Raw genomic sequence first — 23,461 nt, 5'->3', positions numbered from 1 at the left:
TCACATAACATCTTGGAAATGAATGCAGTGGTCGGTTTATACACGAGACAATGGAGATTTTTAGTCAAAGAAGGACGGTAGTAGGGTTTGGAGCAACTTCTATGTGAGCCACATGGAAATTAATGATCAGATTTAAGATTTTACATGCCATTACATGTCAGTGTATGACATTTCAGAGATGTCAGTAAAAAGCAAATAACTCCCTTAAATTTAAAAATGATTTTCGGGCCACATAATGGGTGACCAAATGTATCTGCGTGGTCTTACAATGTTCTAATCCTACTTGTGTTAGTTGCTTTCCATTCATTATAAAAATAATATATTTTATGTAAATTCACTTTGCTTAACCCTAATGTAAATGCTGGAAATGAGATTATCTTTGTTAGAAACTGTATCTAATTATAATCTAATATGCAAATTGCCTCTTCAGAGAAAAAGAGGACTTGAACTCTATAGCGCCACCTGTTGGAAGTAGCGATCCTGCAAGTCACAATCAACGCTTTAATAATCTAATGATACGTTTGCAGAATGTGCTATAATCAAAGAGGAATTATTTGTAATTAGAATTTATCATATTTTTGAAAGACTAGCATTGCATGAGTGCATAATATTTCCATTCAGCACTGTCTCATGCAGTGTGCTGTCATTTCTGAGCTGTATGAAAGGATAAGGAGGAAGTGTACACAGCAAAACGTAAGATCGGTCCCTCAGATTGACTCTAATGTTCCCTCTAGTGGCCAAAAATGTGAAATACAATGAAGGAGGTGTGAGTTTTTCCCTTCTATCTCTCTCTTTTTCAGCCAATAATGAGAGTCTGCCCCTTTTGAACTGCAGATATTGTCTGACTGGAAACAAAGGTATAAATATAACCTGAGGGGCAGGCACAGGAGGATCTGCATACTATCTGTCTGGTTTCAGTTAAAGGCAGAACAGCACAAGCAAGAGCAACTGATGCAGCCAGGGAGCTGTCAGATTGCACGTCTCTGCATTTCTCCATGGCTTGTTTAGATAAATGTCACTGTTCTGTGGATAACAGGAGGCACAGCAGTATCTTATACAATATCCTGAAGAATGAAGAGCACAAAGAATTGCACAAAGGCAGGAAGGAAGAGCACATAGGGGGCTATGGACAAGGCTGCACCTGTGGAGCTCAGAAGAGAGTCAGTCTTAAATGCCCCCAGGTTACCTGCAAGGCTGCCTCCGCGGTGCTAGTGAAGACCCTAAGGTTTGTGAAGAGCCTGCCCTGCTTCCAGGAGCTACCCCTAGCTGACCAGCTACTGTTGGTGAGGAGCTGCTGGGCTCCTCTGCTGGTGCTGGGACTTGCACAGGACAAGGTAGACTTTGAAACTGTTGAAACATCTGAGCCCAGCATGTTACAAAGGATTTTGACTAACAGACAAGGAGCAGAGAGGAAACAGCACCAGGAACAGCAAGATTCATTACCACTTGGAACTAGTCTCCAGCAGCAGCATAAAGTGATGCATCTGCCCACTGCCACTGAGATCAGGTGGATCAAGGAGTTCTTAGAGAAGTGCTGGAGCCTGGGGATTAGCAACAAAGAGTACGCCTATCTCAAAGGGATTGTACTATTCAATCCAGGTAAATATGGCTAGCAACATTCAAGAATAAACTGATATCAAAAGTGTATCAATATCCATGGATAATCAATAGTTAAGCTGTTGTATCAATACTTTGTCGTTACGCTGTTTCTTTTGGACATATAATATGTAACTATCAATGTTTCCATAAAGTAGTAGGTTTATCTACAGCACTACATGAAACAGCAGATAGCACTTAGTGATGTCACCAGGTGTTCCGTTATGACATCATGCGCCACTAAACTCAGGTCTGCGGTATCCTCCTAGTTATTTGGTCAGTGGTCTGGGAAACACTTTAGTGAAGTTCGTTTGTGAGGTTCAGTGTTTGCATTGTGCTTGGGCATTGTTTATTCCATTGATGAAGTTGAGGAAATGCAGGATCTGGATGTGAGAGCTGGGAGTGAAGAGAAGAATATGGATTCAATTCACGCAAGTTTGATGTTCATTTTATAAGGTGCAGCATTTTGTAAGTGGAGAATAGTTTTTTGGCAGGTTTCCATGCTAAGACCCAAAAAGAACAAAAACTCTCCCAAGAAATACAATAAGTTGCTGCAATCTGCTTTAATTTATTTTATATGCAAAAAAAAAAAAAAAATCCCAGTGATCATCATTAGCTAGTCATTACAGAAGACATTAGATTAGTGCTAGCTTTGGCAATACCAGTCTATTCTTATGACATACCATGATACCACGGCGCTCTCAGTAGTTTTACATTGGACTGTGGGAACATTAGTTTTATTTATTATTTAACTAATTCATCTCAGTGATAACCATGATGCAAAATAAAAAGTGACATAATTCGTATTTTCAGCTCCGCCACATGAGAATGTACAGTGATTAGTAGGGCGAGGTTGATTAATGAGGATTCTTCATACAGTCATGGTGGAGGTTTTCCTTAGTATTACACGTCTAATTAATACCAATCGGTTAGTAAAGAATAATGAACACATTTTAAAATATAGCTTGTTGAAATTGGACTTTATTTCTTATATAACTTATAACTACTTATTAGTAACATTGCCCTTTTTAGGACCAATAATTATAATAATGATCATTCTCAGATTATATATAAAAAAAAATCAATACGGTGGTGACTTTTATTGTTGAAAAATAGTCATGGTGTTAGTAGTGAGTAAATTACAGTGCCAGAATTGTTAATGTACAGGGTGGTCTACATCGTAGACTTGTGACTCCGTGAATGAACCCCACATCTTGTACTGTCCTCATGATATGCTTTTAAGTATTCAGTGTAAGATATTGGGGATACTTTAGTTCTTTGAATCTGAGGTTGAGAAACGCTGGTCTTACTGCCATACAAGTTAAGAAGTTATTATTATTATTATTTATTGTTATAGCGCCATTTATTCCATGGCGCTTTACGTGTGAGGAGGGGTATACATAATAAAAACAAGTACAATAATCTTAAACAATACAAGTCATAACTGGTACAGGAGGAGTGAGGACCCTGCCCGCGAAGGCTCACAATCTACAAGTTCTCATGATATTCAATTAATTGACTTATAATGAGAACTCACAGATGCAAGCATGGTTTTTAAAGTTTCCCAGCGCTTCACTTGATCAGTCTAGTGGGTGTGTTGCCCAGATCATGGAAAAAGTAAAATTAAAAAGTGTACCTTTACTTAGGAAGTTAACATTTCCCACATGGATTGGTGATATTCTAGCAGTACACTAGTGTCCATATAGCTGAAGTGTCTTTGTTTTCCCAACCATTACGTTAGATTAATGTGTTGTAAACCTGCGCCAACATGCTGCTTGTTTTCTAATAGAGTACAGTTAAAAATACTTTAATCATTAATGGCCGCTCACTTATACAGAAAAACAGCTATTGACAATGATGCTGCTTATAGCTGTTAACGATATGATATCTGCGGCAAATTACACGTCGGCGCAGTTTTGGTTGAAGCACAAACACTTGTGCAACAGTAAAGAGCAAGATGTGAGCCCAGCCTCAACCATCTGATTGGTTTTAGTTGGAGTTACATCATTCTAATCAGTCTGGGTTATTACTTGAATAATATTTATAGCATTATTCCTTACTGATATTCATTGCTTAAGAGTATAATATCATTGACTGTTCTCTTTATTTTGTGCACACAGATTTGCCGGGACTACACTGTGCTCGGTATATCCAAGGATTACAACAGGAAGCCCACCAAGCCTTAAATGAGCATGTGAAGATGATCCAGAGATGGGATCACTCCAGATTCACCAAGTTAATCATTGTTTTGTCCTTATTGCGATCCATCAATGCCAACGCCATTGCTGAACTGTTCTTCAGACCCATCATTGGCTCGGTGAATATGGACGACATGTTATTGGAAATGTTGGGTGCAAAAATATAATTGTATTCACCGACGGACTTTTATATGATAGGAAATGTACATAATCCAAGCTTGACAGAGGGCCAGTTGCACAAAGGCCCCACCTGATCCTTTAACATGGCTATAGGAATCATATATGTGCCCATGAGTAGGCTTTCAGTAGTTTTCAAGGTACAGTAGTATGCTTGACCTACTTGGTTTCTGTTTTTAGATGCACAGATACAGCAAAGCAAATATAGCACTTAATGGTCATAAAATGCTACATTCATATACTAAAGTTATATAAGATAGCAAAACATTATTGCCTTCAGAATTGAATTATCATTGGCGTCACATTACTGTTGGATTTGCAATATCTGGTGTCATACATGGTCTGTTTGCTTAGGCTATAACTGTACAAATATGTGGATGTATTAGACTGTGGAGCCAAAGTTATATAGGTAAGACCAGCTGTAATTTCCACATATGATGGGAACTAATGCAAATGAATGGTAGTCAATAGAAAGAAATACATCCTGTATGATCTGTGGTATGTTTGATAAGAAAACTCGTAAGGGCTACGTATGTGTCAATTCCTTTGGGTTTCGATTATTTGTTTGATTTTTGTTAAAATTGACCACTGTTATATTAGTAGATAAGCCATTTGCACTTCTTATAAAGAAGCAAGCCTATCAGCTTTTCCCCAAATTTCCATGAGGAATAAAAAAGGAATGTCAAAACTGGAATTTTATGGAGAATCCATAAAATATCCCAATGGACAGATGAACTGACAGATCCTCCATAGCTCATGTAGTAAGAAACACCTATGTGCATTTACAAACTACCACTCAGCCTTCAGCATTTATTGAAATACTGGTTTAAGTGCATTTTATTTCCCATAGCGTACATAGTACCAGCATCTATAGGATTTCTCCTTCTGTGCCAACTTCAGAAAAGCCTCTCTTCAGGACGTTATTGCTTTCTAAAACCTTTTATTTTCAAAGCAAAAAAAAACTAGATTCTGTTATTGTGGTTTAAAGTATTGTAAAATATGTAACTTATTGTTTTTACAAAGACAATATTTTTTTAATGCAATAAAAATATTCTTGAAAATGCTGTGGTTTGCTTTGTTATATATAGCGCATGCTTGCTTCATTTAAAGGGTTTGACTGGTTTAGAAATTTTTTCACATGCCATATAATAATGCGGTGTAGAACAAGAAACAGTGGCAAAAATGTCTCTAACATTGCAGGACTTAGTATATGCTCGTGTGCATAGAGACACCATTGATTTCAATTACACTCAGTACACAATACCACTAGAGAATATACTGTATAACATTGTTTTTTCATTTCAAAAATTTGTTACAACTTTTTTAAATCATTGAGATAGAAAAGGGCAAACACGGCAGTCTATGTTGATTTATTACATTATGCAGAAAGTCTTTAGAATTGTTGCCTGTCTTACAGCAATGGGTTTGTAGTAGGTCTGAGCCTGGAAGTAAATGCAGACTATAGAAATCATGCAGGGATTTACAGAGATGATTGCCAGCTGAGAGGACTGGTGAGACAAACTCCACACACACAACCTAACTGAACCCAAACTTTACTTTGTCAGAGGTGGCCTTAAAATGCAGAAAATGTTGATGTCACTGCTGGGCAACTTGTAAAACTCGGTGTAGACCACAGCAAAGAGGCTATAGGGAATCGATCAGGGCCCAACTTTGGAGCTGCAGCAACTGGTATATGCCTAAAGATTGTTGCAATTGCAACACTACCAGGTAAGTGAGCACTCGTTGTTAAATTCATTTTTTAATCGGATAAATCCCTATTTTGCGCTTTCTTTGTTTCTTAGTCAGTCCTTAGGTGGGTAACCCAGCAACAGGTTTGCGATTTTGAAAATAATATAGCAATTTATTTTCAAAAGTCAGGGGGCATTTTACTATTTAAGGGGCACTGAGAGGCATTTGTATGTGTGGCAGTAAGAGGACCACTGTTACCATGTTATGTCAGCCTAAGCCAGGTGGAAAAAAGTAGAAACATCACTGATTACATGACAAAGAATGTCACCTTAAAGCAGTAGCATAGCTACTGGGGGAACAGTCACCGCGGGCCCCGCGCTCGATGGGAGCCCATCCCGGAGCTACGCTACTGTAACTGTATCGGCGTGCACAGTGCGCCTATACAGTTACGTTCTGGGGCAAAGTAGGGAGACTCGATCTCCCTGCTCTGCTACCTGGCCGCTATGGGGCTCTTGAGCAGGTGAGGGGGCCTGGTGCTAGTAATGGGCCCCCCGCCCAAGTTCAACTGTATCAGCTAGATGCCAATACAAGCTCCCTCTCCTATCATCCCCTTCTCAACATCTGACGACCCTGATGCAGACACTGACAAGGGGTCACGATGACATCACTACTTGGCACCCGTTGTCCTGAGATGTGCGGGCTCTTGGAGCTGCGGAGGAACCAGGAGGAGAGGTGAGTATTCGATGTATTTCTTTTTTTGTAGGGGTGCTTTATATTATATAGATTCTGCCTATGGGGTGTGCATTATATTATATATAGTCTGCCTATGGGAGTGCATTATACTATTGAGTCTCCCTATGGGGAGTGCATTATACTATTGAGTCTCCCTATGGAGAGTGCATTATACTATTGAGTCTCCCTATGTGGAGTGCATTATACTATTGAGTCTCCCTATGGGGAGTGCATTATACTATAGAGTCTACCTATGGGGGGTGAATTATACTATAGAGTCTACCTATGGGGGTGCATTATACTATAGAGTCAACCTATGGGAGTGCGTTATATTATAAAGTCTGCCTATGGGGGGTGCATTATACTATAGAATTTGCTTATGGAGGTGCATTATACAATATAGAGTCTGCCTATGGGGGATGCATTATACTATACAGAGTCTGCCTATGAGGGGTGCATTATACAATACAGAGTCTGACTATGGTGATGCATTATACTATAGAGTCTGCTTATGGGAGGTGCATTAAACCACAGAGTCTACTTATGGGGTGTGCACTATACTATAGAGTCTGCCTATGGGGGATGCATTATACTATGGAGTCTGCTTTTGGAGAGTGCATTATACTATATAGAGTCTGCCTATGGGAGTGCATTATGCTATATAGAGTCTGCCTATTTGGAGTGCATTATACTATAGAGGCCTATGAGACGTGCATTATACTATATGGAGACCTATGGGGGAGTGTATTATACTATATGGAGGCTTGTGGGGGAGTGCATGATGCTATATTAAAGACCATCTGGTACACTATAGCATATGGAGGCCATCTCGGGGGTGATCATACAGTGTGGAGATTACAGTGAGGGACTATCATACAGTGTTGGAGCCATCAAGCAGTTTGTGGGTTACTAACGAGTCAGTATACTGTGTGGGTGTCACTATACAGTGAGGGGGCATTATACTATGTATAAGAGAGCATCATACTTTGTATACGGGAGCTGTACAGGGCAGAGACTAAAGACAATATTAAATGTAAAGTGGGCACTTATTGTTATAGGGGAACTCAAGTTACTGTGACTGTCAAAGGGACACACAGGGCAATATTACTTTCTAGGCTTCTAGGGGCAAAATGTGGGCACTGATTTCTAGGGCACTTGCACACGGCATTACTATATTCTAGAAGGTTGCTTTAGAATTTAGAGGGCACAAAGAACCACACAGCAGGTGCAGTAATCGGGACACATACGACAGCAGCAGCTCAGTATTGGGGTACCAGTAGGATTAGGAGTTTGTGCAGATTGGGAATAGATGGGGACGGTGTTGAAAATAAGACACGTGAAATGTGTCTTTGTTGTGTTTTTTGCAGCCGAGTCGTGGCTGGAAGAAGTTGTCAAGTCGGTCTGGGCCAGATAGAAAAGATGGGAAAAGTGAACGATTCCATCAGAAAGAACGTCAGCGGTAAGTCATCATCTGTAACTGTACCGTGATATCTTATATGTTCTGTAGTACTGGTATCTACCACTGACCATATGGCGGTAATATCCATGTTGGTCTTTGCATAGAGATTTTCGTTGCATAGAGGTTCTCGTACATTCACTATTAGGTTGCGTCACCTACTTGTAATCAAGGTTACCTGGTTAGTGGCCCATTCAGAAGTTTTACCCCCCTTTGAACCAAAACCCTAGCTACGCCTCTGCCTTCAAGTCATTATCTATAGTGTAATCTTTATCATGTTCTTCATAACTGGTATCTACCACTATATGATCACTGTATGGCAGAAATTTCCATCTTGCTTTCTGTATATCGTTTATGCTGGAATAAAAATTATTGTGCTCGGTTGCACTTTTTCCCGTGTAAACAGGAGATGTGCTGCTAGTAATATAATTTGTATGGAGACAGAGCCATCTATTACTGATCTTGCTATCCCTATCATTCTATGTCAGCCTGTGTAAGAGGCTAGTAAACATCATGCCAAAAGACCCGAATAAAGCTAATTGGCACTTGATTAACAGTATGAAATCCTACAGCGCCCTAAATGTTTCTGTGTAAGAGTACAAATATGGTCGCATTTGGGGCCTCAATTTTTCTACAGCGTCACACTTTATCTAGAACCATCCCTACATAAATGTGGTGGAGTTTGGCAAATACTGATTGTTCTTTCTAGAGGGCAGAAATAACGGAGACAGGAGAAGGCATGCAATAAATATTAATGAGATGAGCAGGGTTCTGTGTGTAAGGGTAGGTTCACATGAGCATATCAAAATATCAGAGTTTCACCCAGTAAAATGGGACAATTTGTTTTCACTTGTCATTCATGTGCTGTCCGTATGCAATCCGCTTTTTTACAGCAGCAATGAATCATTTTCAAGACTATTCACAGAATTTCAATTTATCCATAAAAATTGGATGCTATACTGAGGCTCCATATGGCATCTGATTTTTTTTAAATACAGATAGACTTAGATGGGTGAGTCTCATCCAATTTCTGGAAGAAGCTAGTGCATGCGCAATTTTTTTCAAACTCAGATTTCATCACTGAAAAACATCATTCATCTGCACTGCCTTATTGAATAACATTTGTCCAAGTGTCAGTTTTTTTGATGTATAGCACTCACACTGAGTGCGAACAAGCTCTAACTGCGACAGGACAGCTGAAAGCTATACTAAATTGCTACACCTCTCATATCTCTCCTTCCCTCGATCAGTTGAATATTTGAATTATTTATAGTTTACTACTCTCAACTCCTGCACTGCTACATTTGTACAACACACACTGTCTGTACAATTTGTCCTGTGTTCATTGGCTTTCACTCCCTGACTCTGTTACTGAGCTGTGAGCATTGACATCATCTCACTACCCAGATTCACTCTAAAAAAGCTGCTGCATTCCTTTCCTCAATTTTTAGACAGGCTGTGAAAGTCAATCTTGATTGTCTGTGCTATACCATGTTATGTGATAGCTGCAAGACATTATGGAGACACTCCTGTGGCTAGGCATCAGGTCATGTGAGCCTGATACAGTCTTCTGCTTTATGGAAAATGGCAATGGCATTTTTTGAGGTAATTTGCTCTAGTTAAATCAGCGCTGAAATCTCGTCTCTCGAGATCTTGATCCCGAGATCACCATCAGCGCATGCGCCTCCCCCGGCGGCGGCCATATTACCGAAGACCAGCGCATGTGGAACCCTGGAAGTGCCGGGGCTCTGGCCTGTCACAAAATGTCAGCAGAGCTCCAGGCAGCGCCGGACACCCACGCAGCACCGCTGGGCACCGGAGACACCCGCAGCAATGGCCAGCAACCGCCGGGCACCCGGAGACACCAGGCAGCAGCACAAGAACCCTGCAGCAGCACAAGATCCCGCAGCAGAGCGCCACACATCGGAGCGCCCACTCATCCCTGCCTGTGGCCTGGAGCATCACCCCACTCCTGCCTCCTCCAGCAGCATCCCTGGGACCCCGCTTCACTGAAGCCACGACCCCCGGTAAGCAATAAGATGCAAGGATTAGAAGAAGCACCACCAATTTATTAAAAAAATATTTTTTTCTTATTTTTTTTCTCAAAATTCGGGGTGCGTCTAATAATTCGGAGCGTCTTATAATCCGAAAAATACGGTATATACTTATGTAGAGGTAGGATGTGTCTACAGCCATAGTGGGTGGTAAATAAGTTGTCACAAAAATACCACACACATTTGATCAATATCTAATGTACCTAACTTAAATGGCATGTTAGGTTAGGCTATGGGTTGAACTAGATGGACTTAAAGTCTTCCTTCAACCTTAATAACTATGTAACTATGTAACTACCGTATGTAAATACAATAGCAACATACAGCCGGTATCAAATAGGTGGCAATCGGAACCTGGAGATTATCAATACAAATATATCAATAAATTTATAATTAACAGTCAAAATGCTGCATCATAGACCACAGTGGATCATGGGCTATATAATATCCCTTGTAAGGTCTCCATATATACTGGAAAGTCTCCATATAACTTGATGTAACCACCTTATCCCATAACAAGCGGTATGACACAACCCAATCCAAACCCCATGGTCAGAATGATAAAGGATTGCCTAGTGCAAATGCTGGTGCTCGTGGTGTCCCCTCAACCCGACGCGTGTTTTGCCTTCTGCTTCTTCCTGGGGCATGTCAGGGTGATTGGCAGCCATGCTTATATATGAGTGGCAATTGTGGACACACCGGTAAACACGGCGGATCGTATGCAGTCCGGCCTCCCTATGACGCGCTTCCCTCAGGCGTTCAATGACATTAAGCCCAAGGCTATGCGAGTTAGTGTTAGAGAATCATAGGGAGCAACCGAGGACAGGACAACAACGCATGCGCACCCACTGGGCGGCCACACGATGCACCAGCATTTGCACTAGGCAATCCTTTACCATTCTGACCAAGGGGTTTGGATTGGGTTGTGTCATTCCGCTTGTTATGGGATATGGTGGTTACATCAAGTTATATGGAGACTTGCTAGGATATATGGAGACCTTTCAAGGGATATAACATAGCCCATGAGCCACTGTGCTCTATGATGCAGCATTTTGACTGTTAATTACAAATTTATTGATATATTTGTATTGATAATCTCCAGGTTCTGATTGCCACCTATTTGATACCGGCTGTATGTTGCTATTGTATTTAAGCTAGGTACATTAGATATTGATCAAATGTATGTGGTATTTTTTTTTGACAACTTATTTACCACCCTCTGTGGCTGTAGACACATCCTACCTCTACATAAGGATATATGTGTTTTGGTGTTTTATAAGGTGTCCCCTATGGTATTTTTTGCTTTTTTACTCATTTATATTTGTATGTGTTTTTTAATAGCTTACCAATAAAAACTGCTTTTATTATAATTTTGGAATCTCTTCTTCTTCCCACATATATGTGTATGTGAGATTCAGTTGTTGCATCCACTTTGAAAAGTCAGCTCAAGTCAATCTTGCCCAGACCAGAAGGACTTACAGTTTTTAGTAGTATCATGTGACACAGCCCATTATACCTTATGGAGAAGTGGACAGGATCGAAGAATGAGGAGCACAGTGAGATAACAAGCAAAGGGAGACACAGAAATATTGTGCTGAGCTTTCTAACAAGTGTTTCACCTCCCATCAGAGCTTGAATCCTATCCAAACAGCTCAGTTTATTCCTCCTGTGCACACACAAAATTGCTTATTCTGAATAGTTAGTTGAAAGTATGGCTACCTATAAATTGGGGAATAGAATAGTCAAGATGTTTATTCTATGCTGTCACTGATTCAAATTATTATGTACAACCTGCAGCCGAGGAGCATCAACAGGCTTCACCCACCAGAGCCCATCTGAATCCGTATGCGACAAAGTCATTCAGCCACTGTGTCATCTCACTCTTACTCTGTGAGCTGGAGCAATGCGTCGTCAGCCTGAGCCAGGAAGACACTCACCTGCTAATACCACTTCCTCCTGTGAGTTGGAAGAAGAATTATTGTTAGTCTTCTTCCCTAGAAGCAATGCATAAAAATAATCACTAGCTAAATGTAAGAAATATTGAATCTATCTATCTATCTATCTATCTATCTATCTATCTATCTATCTATCTATCTATCTATCTAATATCTATCTATCTATTATCTATATATCCCACATCTACCTATCTATCTATTTATCTATCTATCCATTGATTTATCTAACCATCTATCCAATATCTATCTATCTATCCCATATCTATCTATCTATCTATCTATCTATCTATCTATCTATCTATCTATCTATCTATCTATCTATCCAATATCTATCTATCCCATATCTATCTATCTATCTATCTATCTATCTATCTATCTATCTATCTATCTATCTATCCCATATATATCTATCTACCTATCCATCAATCTATCTAACCATCTATCCAATATCTATCTATCTATCTATCTATCTATCTATCTATCTATCTATCTATCTATCTATCTATCTTTGTATATCTAACACTATCTGTCTATCTGTAAAAATCTTGCATCTCAGTATGTAATTGAAGTTTTGTATTCTGCAATACAGCTTTTTCATCGTCTGTGAATATGCTATATGGGCATAGATAAAGAGCTCCTAGCGTTTTTTATGTAAATAATGAAATCATTGGTTGCAAACACAATAATGTAATGATCAGATTTAGGCTTAATCCTCTTAGCTGAGGGCTAAAATCAGCTTAGATTTCAGTACCTAGTGCAAACATCATCACAGTTTTTACATATGCACATACTGCCATCTGCTGGACATTTTTTAGCTTTTTTTTACTTTTTAGAAAGCCCCTTACATGCAATCTGGTTAGAAATAACTGAACACAGGAGATATCCTAACACCTAGTGTATTAATAAAGGCACAGAAATTCAGGGCAACAGAGGATGGTAGAAAGTAAAGAAGGGCACGATTTGTTTACATGGAGGAGATGTTTATGAACAAATAGTCACTCCATTCTAAATAAGTAGTGTATACAATATAAAAAGAGTAGCTATTATGTGGCAATATTACCAATACAGGTCCTTCTCAAAAAATTAGCATATAGTGTTAAATTTCATTATTTACCATAATGTAATGATTACAATTAAACTTTCATATATTATAGATTCATTATCCACCAACTGAAATTTGTCAGGTCTTTTATTGTTTTAATACTGATGATTTTGGCATACAACTCCTGATAACCCAAAAAACCTGTCTCAATAAATTAGCATATCAAGAAAAGGTTCTCTAAACGACCTATTACCCTAATCTTCTGAATCAACTAATTAACTCTAAACACATGCAAAAGATACCTGAGGCTTTTAAAAACTCCCTGCCTGGTTCATTACTCAAAACCCCCATCATGGGTAAGACTAGCGACCTGACAGATGTCAAGAAGGCCATCATTGACACCCTCAAGCAAGAGGGTAAGACCCAGAAAGAAATTTCTCAACAAATAGGCTGTTCCCAGAGTGCTGTATCAAGGCACCTCAATGGTAAGTCTGTTGGAAGGAAACAATGTGGCAGAAAACGCTGTACGAGAAGAGGTGACCGGACCCTGAGGAAGATTGTGGAGAAGGACCGATTCCAGACCTTGGGGAACCTGAGGAAGCAGTGGACTGAGTCTGGTGTGGAAACATCCAGAGCCACCGTGCACAGGCGTGTGCAGGAAATGGGCTACAGGTGCCGCATTCCCCAGGTAAAGCCACTTTTGAACCATAAACAGCGGCAGAAGCGCCTGACCTGGGCTACAGAGAAGCAGCACTGGACTGTTGCTAAGTGGTCCCAAGTACTTTTTTCTGATGAAAGCAAATTTTGCATGTCATTCGGAAATCAAGGTGCCAGTCTGGAGGAAGACTGGGGATAAGGAAATGCCAAAATGCCTGAAGTCCAGTGTCAAGTACCCACAGTCAGTGATGGTGTGGGGTGCCATGTCAGCTGCTAGTGTTGGTCCACTGTGTTTCATCAAGGGCAGGGTCAATGCAGCTAGCTATCAGGAGATTTTGGAGCACTTCATGCTTCCATCGGCTGAAATGCTTTATGGAGATGAAAATTTCATTTTTCAGCACGACCTGGCACCTGCTCACAGTGCCAAAACCACTGGTAAATGGTTTACTGACCATGGTATTACTGTGCTCAATTGGCCTGCCAGCTCTCCTGACCTGAACCCCATAGAGAATCTGTGGGATATTGTGAAGAGAAAGTTGAGAGACGCAAGACCCAACACTCTGGATGAGCTTAAGGCCGCTATTGAAGCATCCTGGGCCTCCATAACATCTCAGCAGTGTCACAGGCTGATTGCCTCCATGCCACGCCGCATTGAAGCAGTCATTTCTGCCAAAGGATTCCCGACCAAGTATTGAGTGCATAACTGAACATTATTATTTGATGGTTTTTTTGTTTGTTATTAAAAAACACTTTTATTTGATTGGACGGGTGAAATATGCTAATTTATTGAGACAGGTTTTTTGGGTTATCAGGAGTTGTATGCCAAAATCATCAGTGTTAAAACAATAAAAGACCTGACAAATTTCAGTTGGTGGATAATGAATCTATAATATATGAAAGTTTAATTGTAATCATTACATTATGGTAAATAATGAAATTTAACACTATATGCTAATTTTTTAAGAAGGACCTGTATTACAAAATACAAAACCCAGAAGAAACAAAATGAGCAAAAACCCTTCTGTAACTAAATAAGTAAAAAGCAAAAGTGCATTTAAATAACACAGAGTTCTTAGTGATACTGTTTTTGATCAAAAATAGCATAAAAGCCATCCCACCATCGACAAAGTGACTCTGATCAGGATGGTCCTGCACTATCTAATATTGAAAACCTTACCATGTGTCAAAGTTGACCTCAGTATGTGAATAAGGGCAGACAAAAGGACTGCGTCCCAACCAGTGGGCACCAGTTTGGGGAAGCCTTTAAATGTAATTTCCAGCTCAGAAGAGGGAGGCCACACCCCGGCTTGCACAAAATGCAAAAATACAAAGAAAAAATATTTGTATTAAATGTTATTTACTAACTGTTTTGAGTGGTATAACTATCTGGTTAAGGCCGGGATCACACATACGCGAGATACGGCCGAGTCTCGCAGGTGAAATCCCTCCTCTGGCGCCGGCACTTGGGAGCGGAGCGTGCAGCTCCATGTGTTGCTGTGTGGTGGCACGCTCCACTCCGGAGTGCTGGCACCAGAGCTCAGTTTTCACCTGCATATCTCGCATATGTGTGATCCTCGCCTTAGGGGCATAAACATTCAAAGTTTGAAAAATGCAAAAGTTGAAATTTTTTTGTAAAATGTTCAATATTTTTATGAATGAACACAAAACATATTGAACAAAATTTACCACTAATATAAAATATAATTTGTCATTAAAAAACATTCCATAATCACTGGGATATAGTGAAGTGTCTCAGAGTTATTACCACATAAAGTGACGCTGGTAAGAATTGAAAAATTTGGCCTGGTTAGGAAGGTGCAAACAGGCTTTTTTAAGGCTGAGACAACACAGGGGATGGCTAAAATGAGAATACTTGGAAAAATGGTGAGAAAATGCCTTGCCTTCAAAAGTCAGAGAGAGACCACAAAGCTAAGTACATCACCTGTTGTGAATTCTGCTTTTGGGTTCCCTCCGGTGGTAGTAGGTGGTAATGCAGTTGTCCCTGGGTTGCAGTCCTGGTCAGGTGTGTCTGCTGATTGCAGTTCTGACTGGAGTATTTAGGTATGCAGGATTCATTAGTCCTTGCCAGTTGTCAATTGTTGTTGGGAGGTGTAGGACCCCTGCCTGGTTCCTCCTGCCTTTCTGCCAAATCAGCAAAGATAAGTGTCTGGTTTTTTTTTCCTGTGGCACACATGCTGTGTGCTTTACAATTCAGTGCTATTCTTTGTGTTTTCTTGTCCAGCTTAGATTGTGTCAGTATTTTCTCAGTCTTGTTGGATTCTCTGGAGTGGCAGATATACATTCCATGTCTTTAGTTAGATTGTGGAACTTTTTGTATTATCTGTTGTGGATATTTTTGGAAGGGTTTTAATACTGACCGCCTAGTAATCTGTCCTATCCTTTCCTATTTAGCTAGAGTGGCCTCTTTTGCTAAATCCTGTTTTCTACCTGCGTGTGTCTATTCTTCTCCTACTCACAGTCATTATTCGTGGGGGGCTGCCTATCCTTTGGGGGTATGCTCTGAGGCAAGATAGGATTCCTATTTCCATCTATAGGGGTATTTAGTCCTCCGGCTGTGTCGAGGTGTCTAGGGTTTGTTAGGCACACCCCATGGCTACTTCTAGTTGCGGTGTTAGTTCAGGATTTGCGATCAGTACAGGTTCCACCGACTCCAGAGAAAGTTTTCATGCGGCTCCAAGGTCACCAGATCATAACAATCACCCATACAAAACATTTATATAAACTGAGTGGTTAGAGTAAAAAAACGAGGGAAGTTTTCGGCACAACTAACTGGTTAAAAAATGTAAGTTTATTGAATGAATGTAAAAGTTTATTAAAAGTTTAAACCTCACAACTGATGCGTCTCTGGCATCTGGCGATTCTGTCTAAGGGCGTCTTAGAACGCCAGAAATGAGTCGGGTGTTAAGGTTAATGCTTTTTATGAACTTTTAGCTTGATTCCATAAACTTACATTTTTATCCAGCTAGTTGTGCCGAAAAGTACCCTCGTTTTGTTCTCTGTCAGCTGCAGTCACCATCAGGTATGACACCCACTGATTTCTAATCACAGCAATGGATTCATCTATGTCACCAGCATGAACAGCTCCATCCCTCCCGCTCTCACCAAACTCCTAAACTGAGTGCTTAGCGTGGCCATACCGGAGCACTCCTAATTAATATTAACCCCTTCACGACCTCTGCCGTACTATTACTGCGGAGGTCGGATCCACTTCTTTGATGTGGGCTCCGGCGCTGAGCCCACGTCAAAGCCTGGACATGTCAGCTGTTTTGAACAGCTGACTTTTGCCCGCAATAGCGGCAGGTGAAATCACGATTCACCCGCTGCTATTAACTAGTTAAATGCCGTTGTCAAATGCTGACAGCGGCATTTAACCCGCGCTTCCGGCCATCGGGCCGGAAATGAGCGCATCGCCGACTCCCGTCACATGAATGGGGGTCAGCGATGCGTCTGCATAGTAACCATAGAGGTCCTTGAGACCTCTATCGTTGCTGATGCCGGATTGCTATGAGCGCCACCCTGTGGTCGGCACTCATAGCAATGCAGGAATTCAGCTACATAGGAGCGATCTAATGATCGATCCCATGTAGCTGAGACGATCGAGTTGTGCCAGCTTCTAGCCTCCCATGGAGACTATTGAAGCATGGCAAAAGTAAAAAAAAAAGTTTAAAAAATATGAAAAAAATTTAAAAAGATAAAAGTTTAAATCACCCGCCTTTCGCCCCATTCAAAATAAAACAATAATAAAAAAATCAAACCTACACATATTTGGTATAGCCGTGTTCAGAATCACCCAATCTATCAATAAAAAAAAGGATTAACCTGATCCCTAAACAGCGTAGCGAGAATAAAAATCGAAACGCCAGAATTACGTTTTTTAAAATGCAATAACGGGCGATTAAAAGAACGTATCTGCACCAAAATGGTATAATTAAAAACGTCAGCTCAGCACACAAAAATTAAGCCCTCAGCTGACCCCAGATCATGAAAAATGGAGAAGCTACGGGTATTGGAAAACTGCGCATTTTTTTTATTTTAGCAAAGTTTGGAATTTTTTTTTACCACTTAGATAATACGTAACCTAGACATGTTTCGTGTCTGTGAACTTATAATGCATGTAGGATAGCTGCGGAGACACCATCACGTGTTTCTCAACGCAAGCAGTGAATAGCCAGACCTTTCCCCGGGAAGGAACAACCACGGGAAGGGCAGCATCCAATAAAGGAAAACATCCAATACAGGAAAACCACCTATGCCAAGCATGGTATCCATCCACAGACAGCTGTTTTGGGGTGTTTGCCCCTCATCAGTGTGGAGTAGGAATCTGGCTATTAGGAGCAGTGCCTAGTAAAAGGCTGTGAAGGAACAGATGATTGGCCTCGGGGAGACCAAAACATCCAACACCGCGGAGACACCATCACGTGTTTCTCAACGCAGTGATCCAGAACACTGCCCCCATCCCTTATGGGAAATATGCAAATGCATGTAGGATAGCTGCGGAGACACCATCACGTGTTTCTCAACGCAAGCAGTGAATAGCCAGACCTTTCCCCGGGAAGGAACAACCACGGGAAGGGCAGCATCCAATAAAGGAAAACATCCAATACAGGAAAACCACCTATGCCAAGCATGGTATCCATCCACAGACAGCTGTTTCGGGGTGTTTGCCCCTCATCAGTGTGGAGTAGGAATCTGGCTATTAGGAGCAGTGCCTAGTAAAAGGCTGTGAAGGAACAGATGATTGGCCTCGGGGAGACCAAAACATCCAACATCGCGGAGACACCATCACGTGTTTCTCAACGCAGTGATCCAGAACACTGCCCCCATCCCTTATGGGAAATATGCAAATGCATGTAGGATAGCTGCAGAGACACCATCACGTGTTTCTCAACGCAAGCAGTGAATAGCCAGACCTTTCCCCGGGAAGGAACAACCACGGGAAGGGCAGCATCCAATAAAGGAAAACATCCAATACAGGAAAACCACCTATGCCAAGCATGGTATCCATCCACAGACAGCTGTTTCGGGGTGTTTGCCCCTCATCAGTGTGGAGTAGGAATCTGGCTATTAGGAGCAGTGCCTAGTAAAAGGCTGTGAAGGAACAGATGATTGGCCTCGGGGAGACCAAAACATCCAACACCGCGGAGACACCATCACGTGTTTCTCAACGCAGTGATCCAGAACACTGCCCCCATCCCTTATGGGAAATATGCAAATGCATGTAGGATAGCTGCGGAGACACCATCACGTGTTTCTCAACGCAAGCAGTGAATAGCCAGACCTTTCCCCGGGAAGGAACAACCACGGGAAGGGCAGCATCCAATAAAGGAAAACATCCAATACAGGAAAACCACCTATGCCAAGCATGGTATCCATCCACAGACAGCTGTTTCGGGGTGTTTGCCCCTCATCAGTGTGGAGTAGGAATCTGGCTATTAGGAGCAGTGCCTAGTAAAAGGCTGTGAAGGAACAGATGATTGGCCTCGGGGAGACCAAAACATCCAACATCGCGGAGACACCATCACGTGTTTCTCAACGCAGTGATCCAGAACACTGCCCCCATCCCTTATGGGAAATATGCAAATGCATGTAGGATAGCTGCAGAGACACCATCACGTGTTTCTCAACGCAAGCAGTGAATAGCCAGACCTTTCCCCAGGAAGGAACAACCACGGGAAGGGCAGCATCCAATAAAGGAAAACATCCAATACAGGAAAACCACCTATGCCAAGCATGGTATCCATCCACAGACAGCTGTTTCGGGGTGTTTGCCCCTCATCAGTGTGGAGTAGGAATCTGGCTATTAGGAGCAGTGCCTAGTAAAAGGCTGTGAAGGAACAGATGATTGGCCTCGGGGAGACCAAAACATCCAACACCGCGGAGACACCATCACGTGTTTCTCAACGCAGTGATCCAGAACACTGCCCCCATCCCTTATGGGAAATATGCAAATGCATGTAGGATAGCTGCGGAGACACCATCACGTGTTTCTCAACGCAAGCAGTGAATAGCCAGACCTTTCCCCGGGAAGGAACAACCACGGGAAGGGCAGCATCCAATAAAGGAAAACATCCAATACAGGAAAACCACCTATGCCAAGCATGGTATCCATCCACAGACAGCTGTTTCGGGGTGTTTGCCCCTCATCAGTGTGGAGTAGGAATCTGGCTATTAGGAGCAGTGCCTAGTAAAAGGCTGTGAAGGAACAGATGATTGGCCTCGGGGAGACCAAAACATCCAACACCGCGGAGACACCATCACGTGTTTCTCAACGCAGTGATCCAGATTCCTACTCCACACTGATGAGGGGCAAACACCCCGAAACAGCTGTCTGTGGATGGATACCATGCTTGGCATAGGTGGTTTTCCTCTATTGGATGTTTTCCTTTATTGGATGCTGCCCTTCCCGTGGTTGTTCCTTCCCGGGGAAAGGTCTGGCTATTCACTGCTTGCGTTGAGAAACACGTGATGGTGTCTCCGCAGCTATCCTACATGCATTTGCATATTTCCCATAAGGGATGGGGGCAGTGTTCTGGATCACTGCATTGAGAAACACGTGATGGTGTCTCCGCGGTGTTGGATGTTTTGGTCTCCCCGAGGCCAATCATCTGTTCCTTCACAGCCTTTTACTAGGCACTGCTCCTAATAGCCAGATTCCTACTCCACACTGATGAGGGGCAAACACCCCGAAACAGCTGTCTGTGAATGGATACCATGCTTGGCATAGGTGGTTTTCCTGTATTGGATGTTTTCCTTTATTGGATGCTGCCCTTCCCGTGGTTGTTCCTTCCCGGGGAAAGGTCTGGCTATTCACTGCTTGCGTTGAGAAACACGTGATGGTGTCTCCGCAGCTATCCTACATGCATTTGCATATTTCCCATAAGGGATGGGGGCAGTGTTCTGGATCACTGAGTTGAGAAACACGTGATGGTGTCTCCGCGGTGTTGGATGTTTTGGTCTCCCCGAGGCCAATCATCTGTTCCTTCACATTGTGAACTTATAATGACCTGGAGAATCAAAATGACAGGTCAGTTTTAGCATTTAGTGAATCTAGCAAAAAAGCCAATCAAAAAACAAGTGTGGGATTGCAGTTTTTTTGTAATTTCACTGCACTTGGAATTTTTTTCCTGTTTTCTAGTACACGATATGCTAAAACCAATGATGTCGTTCAAAAGTTCAACTTGTCCCACAAAAAACAAGCCCTCATATGGCCAAATTGACAGAAAAATAAAAAAGTTATGGCTCTGGGAAGGAGGGGAGTGAAAAACGAGAACGCAAAAATGGAAAAGGGCAAGGTTGTGAAGGGGAATCAAAATAATGTGAAAAGAAAAAATAATACCTAATATGACAATGGTTACGACCAGGCAGGGAAAAAGGGAACCACCTCTCCCAAGGATATTTTCTCTACACTTTTCCAGGTGTCTTTGTTTTAGCATAACTTGTGTTGTGTCAATATTGTTTTTTCTTACTTTTGTATCTCAATAAAATGATTTATTTTATTTTCTGCTTGGCTTGCCTTATTTTTATTTTCAGTGTTTTTTTTATTTCTATATAACTGCATGGTGGGCCATGAAAATTATTCTCTGGTGGTTCCAATGTACCCTAGTCTGTTTCGTACCTATAATAATTAGAGATGAGTGAACCTTTCACGGTTTGGTTCGATTAGCTGAACATTTAGATGTTCGCCAAACATATTCGACAAATGGTTCGATGAACGTACCTGAACCCCATTAAACTCAATGAGATGCCAAAGTAAATGCATCTACAAAACTTTAAGGGGTGACAAAAAGCTTCCCAAACTGCTAAAATTAGGAGCAGACACCATGAAAAGTGACATCAATTAACACACAGTAGAAATTTGATAAAGGCACAGCAGTAGTCAGCCATGTGCCATGCATGAGGTATCAGTGTCTGGGCCAGCATTTACAACTTTGAATTGAAGTTTCAGTTAATATGTGCTTGCTAACAGATCGGTGTAAGCCTTCACTGCAAAAAACCCAGATACCTCATGCACAGCTAGTCTCCTAGCCACACTCAGGTGGGCCAAACATCAGTTTCATAGACTACTATTGGTTGAAAAATGTAAGGATATAATTACAGGTAGGGGACTGATCACATGACACACAGCAGAACATTTTATAACGGCACAACAGCAGTCAGCAACAGGCCATACATGTGGTATCAGGGTTTAAAATTTAAGTTTACATTAAGACAAGGTGGGTGAGGGACCAGTGTAGGCCGGCTGTGCTGGGGACCCTGATACCTCATGCAACAGCCAAGCTTCTTTTTTTTTCTCAGCTGCACACAGGTAGCACAAATATCAGCTTGGCAGACTACTATTGGTAGAAAAAATTAAGGATAGTAACACATGTAGTTGACTGTTCAATTCACCTACAATAGAAAGTTTAGAATGGCACAGCAGCAGTAAGCAATAGGTCATGTATGTTGTATCAGGGTCTGGGCCATCATTTAGAGTGAGGAATTGAAGTTTCAATTAATACTTGGTGGCTAAGGGAGCGATGTAAGCCTTCTTTGCTGGGAGCAGAGATACCTTATGCAACACCTCAATTTTTTTTAGTATCCTAGCCACACTCAGATGGCACAAATATCAGTTTCATTGACTACTATTGGTCCAAAAATGTAAGGATAGTAGCACAGGTAAATAACTGATCAATTGACCCACACTAGAACATTTTATAATGGCACAGCAGCAGTCATTATTTGCATGCAGTACTATTGGTAAAAAAATGTAAGGAAAGGAACACAGGTAGTTCACTGACAGTGAATGCAGGCCTGCCTGTCAGGGATCCCTACATACACAGGCAGCCCACCAGTTGGAGACCCAATTTGTAGTCTCCACATTTCCAAACAAATTTGTCACACACCACTAAAGTGGCATCAATTTCCACAGATTAGAAACAGTATATTAGGCCTCTGACACACATTCAACCACACTCAACCCACCAAATGGAGAGCCAGCATGGAGTCTACACATTTAATAAAAATAATTGTTATACACAACTAAAGTGGCATCAATTTTCACAGAGTAGAAACAATATAATAAGCCTCTTACACACATTCCACCACAAGCAACCCACTAGATGGAAACCCAACTTGGAGTCTGCATATTAAAAAAAACAGTTGTCACAAACTACTAAAGTGGCATCAATTTCCACAGAGTAGAAACAGTATCAAAGGCACGTGACACGCCTTACACCACAAGTAACCAACCAGATGGAGACCCAAGTTGGAGTCTCCAGATTTCAAAGGATTGTAAAATCAGCAGAAGTAGCAACAGCAGGCACAGATGACACAACAAAGGTGTGACATACTGCAATAACGCAAGAACAATGCATAACAATGAAAACACCACCATTGCCTAGTCTGCCCAGTGGGCGACTGGGGTGCAAAAGTAATTGAGAGCCATGACTTGTTCATTTTGATGAAAGTTAGGCAGTCTACATTTTCAGGGGACAGTTAGATGTGCCTATTCATCAGGACACCACCAGCAGTGCTGAAGACACCTTCTGAGAGAATGCTGACTGCCTGGCATGATAAAACCTCATGACAGGTGATCTCAGGCTGCTATTCCAAAATGCAAAAAGGAACAACCCAACCTGATGGCATTGATATTGACCATCCTCTCCAGTCATTCACAATGTGTCAGACTTGTACTCTGTTCTGGCTAAATATACTCTTTTACCCTGGATCTAACAGAGTGGCAATCCAGTATTATATTGAAGTGCAGCAAGCAGGCTCTCATGTGTTGGGCTCTTCCATGTTGTCCAAGTCTATGGTGTGTTAGTGATGGGGTAACAACCAAGGTTGCTTCCTCACCCCTCCCACCAGCCACAGACAACAAAGAGGGAAATATTATCCTTCTTCAA

At 41.6% G+C, this 23,461-nt stretch overlaps 1 protein-coding gene across 1 annotated transcript; it reads left to right on the top strand.

Annotated features, from left to right (window-relative positions):
• The first annotated feature begins 882 nt into the window (after nt 1-882).
• On the top strand, nt 883-5,028 carry NR0B1 (nuclear receptor subfamily 0 group B member 1). The gene is made up of 2 exons (XM_077299459.1): nt 883-1,599; nt 3,717-5,028. Exons 1-2 carry the CDS (start codon nt 996-998, stop codon nt 3,959-3,961), a joined length of 849 nt encoding a protein of 282 aa, XP_077155574.1. The 5' UTR covers nt 883-995; the 3' UTR covers nt 3,962-5,028.
• The last annotated feature ends 18,433 nt before the right edge of the window (nt 5,029-23,461 follow it).

Source organism: Ranitomeya variabilis, chromosome 3, assembly GCF_051348905.1.
Source record: "Ranitomeya variabilis isolate aRanVar5 chromosome 3, aRanVar5.hap1, whole genome shotgun sequence".
Classification (NCBI taxonomy): domain Eukaryota; kingdom Metazoa; phylum Chordata; class Amphibia; order Anura; family Dendrobatidae; genus Ranitomeya; species Ranitomeya variabilis.
The sequence above is the reverse complement of the archived record's forward strand: the minus strand, read 5'-3'. Positions and strand labels throughout refer to the sequence as shown.

What these genes read in the sequence shown, in the direction of transcription:
- NR0B1 (XM_077299459.1), top strand. Translation starts at nt 996, where the DNA reads ATGGCTTGTTTAGATAAATGTCACTGTTCTGTGGATAACAGGAGGCAC. An exon ending in GATTGTACTATTCAATCCAG is followed by an intron (nt 1,600 to 3,716) that starts GTAAATATGGCT and finishes TTGTGCACACAG; the next exon opens with ATTTGCCGGGACTACACTGT.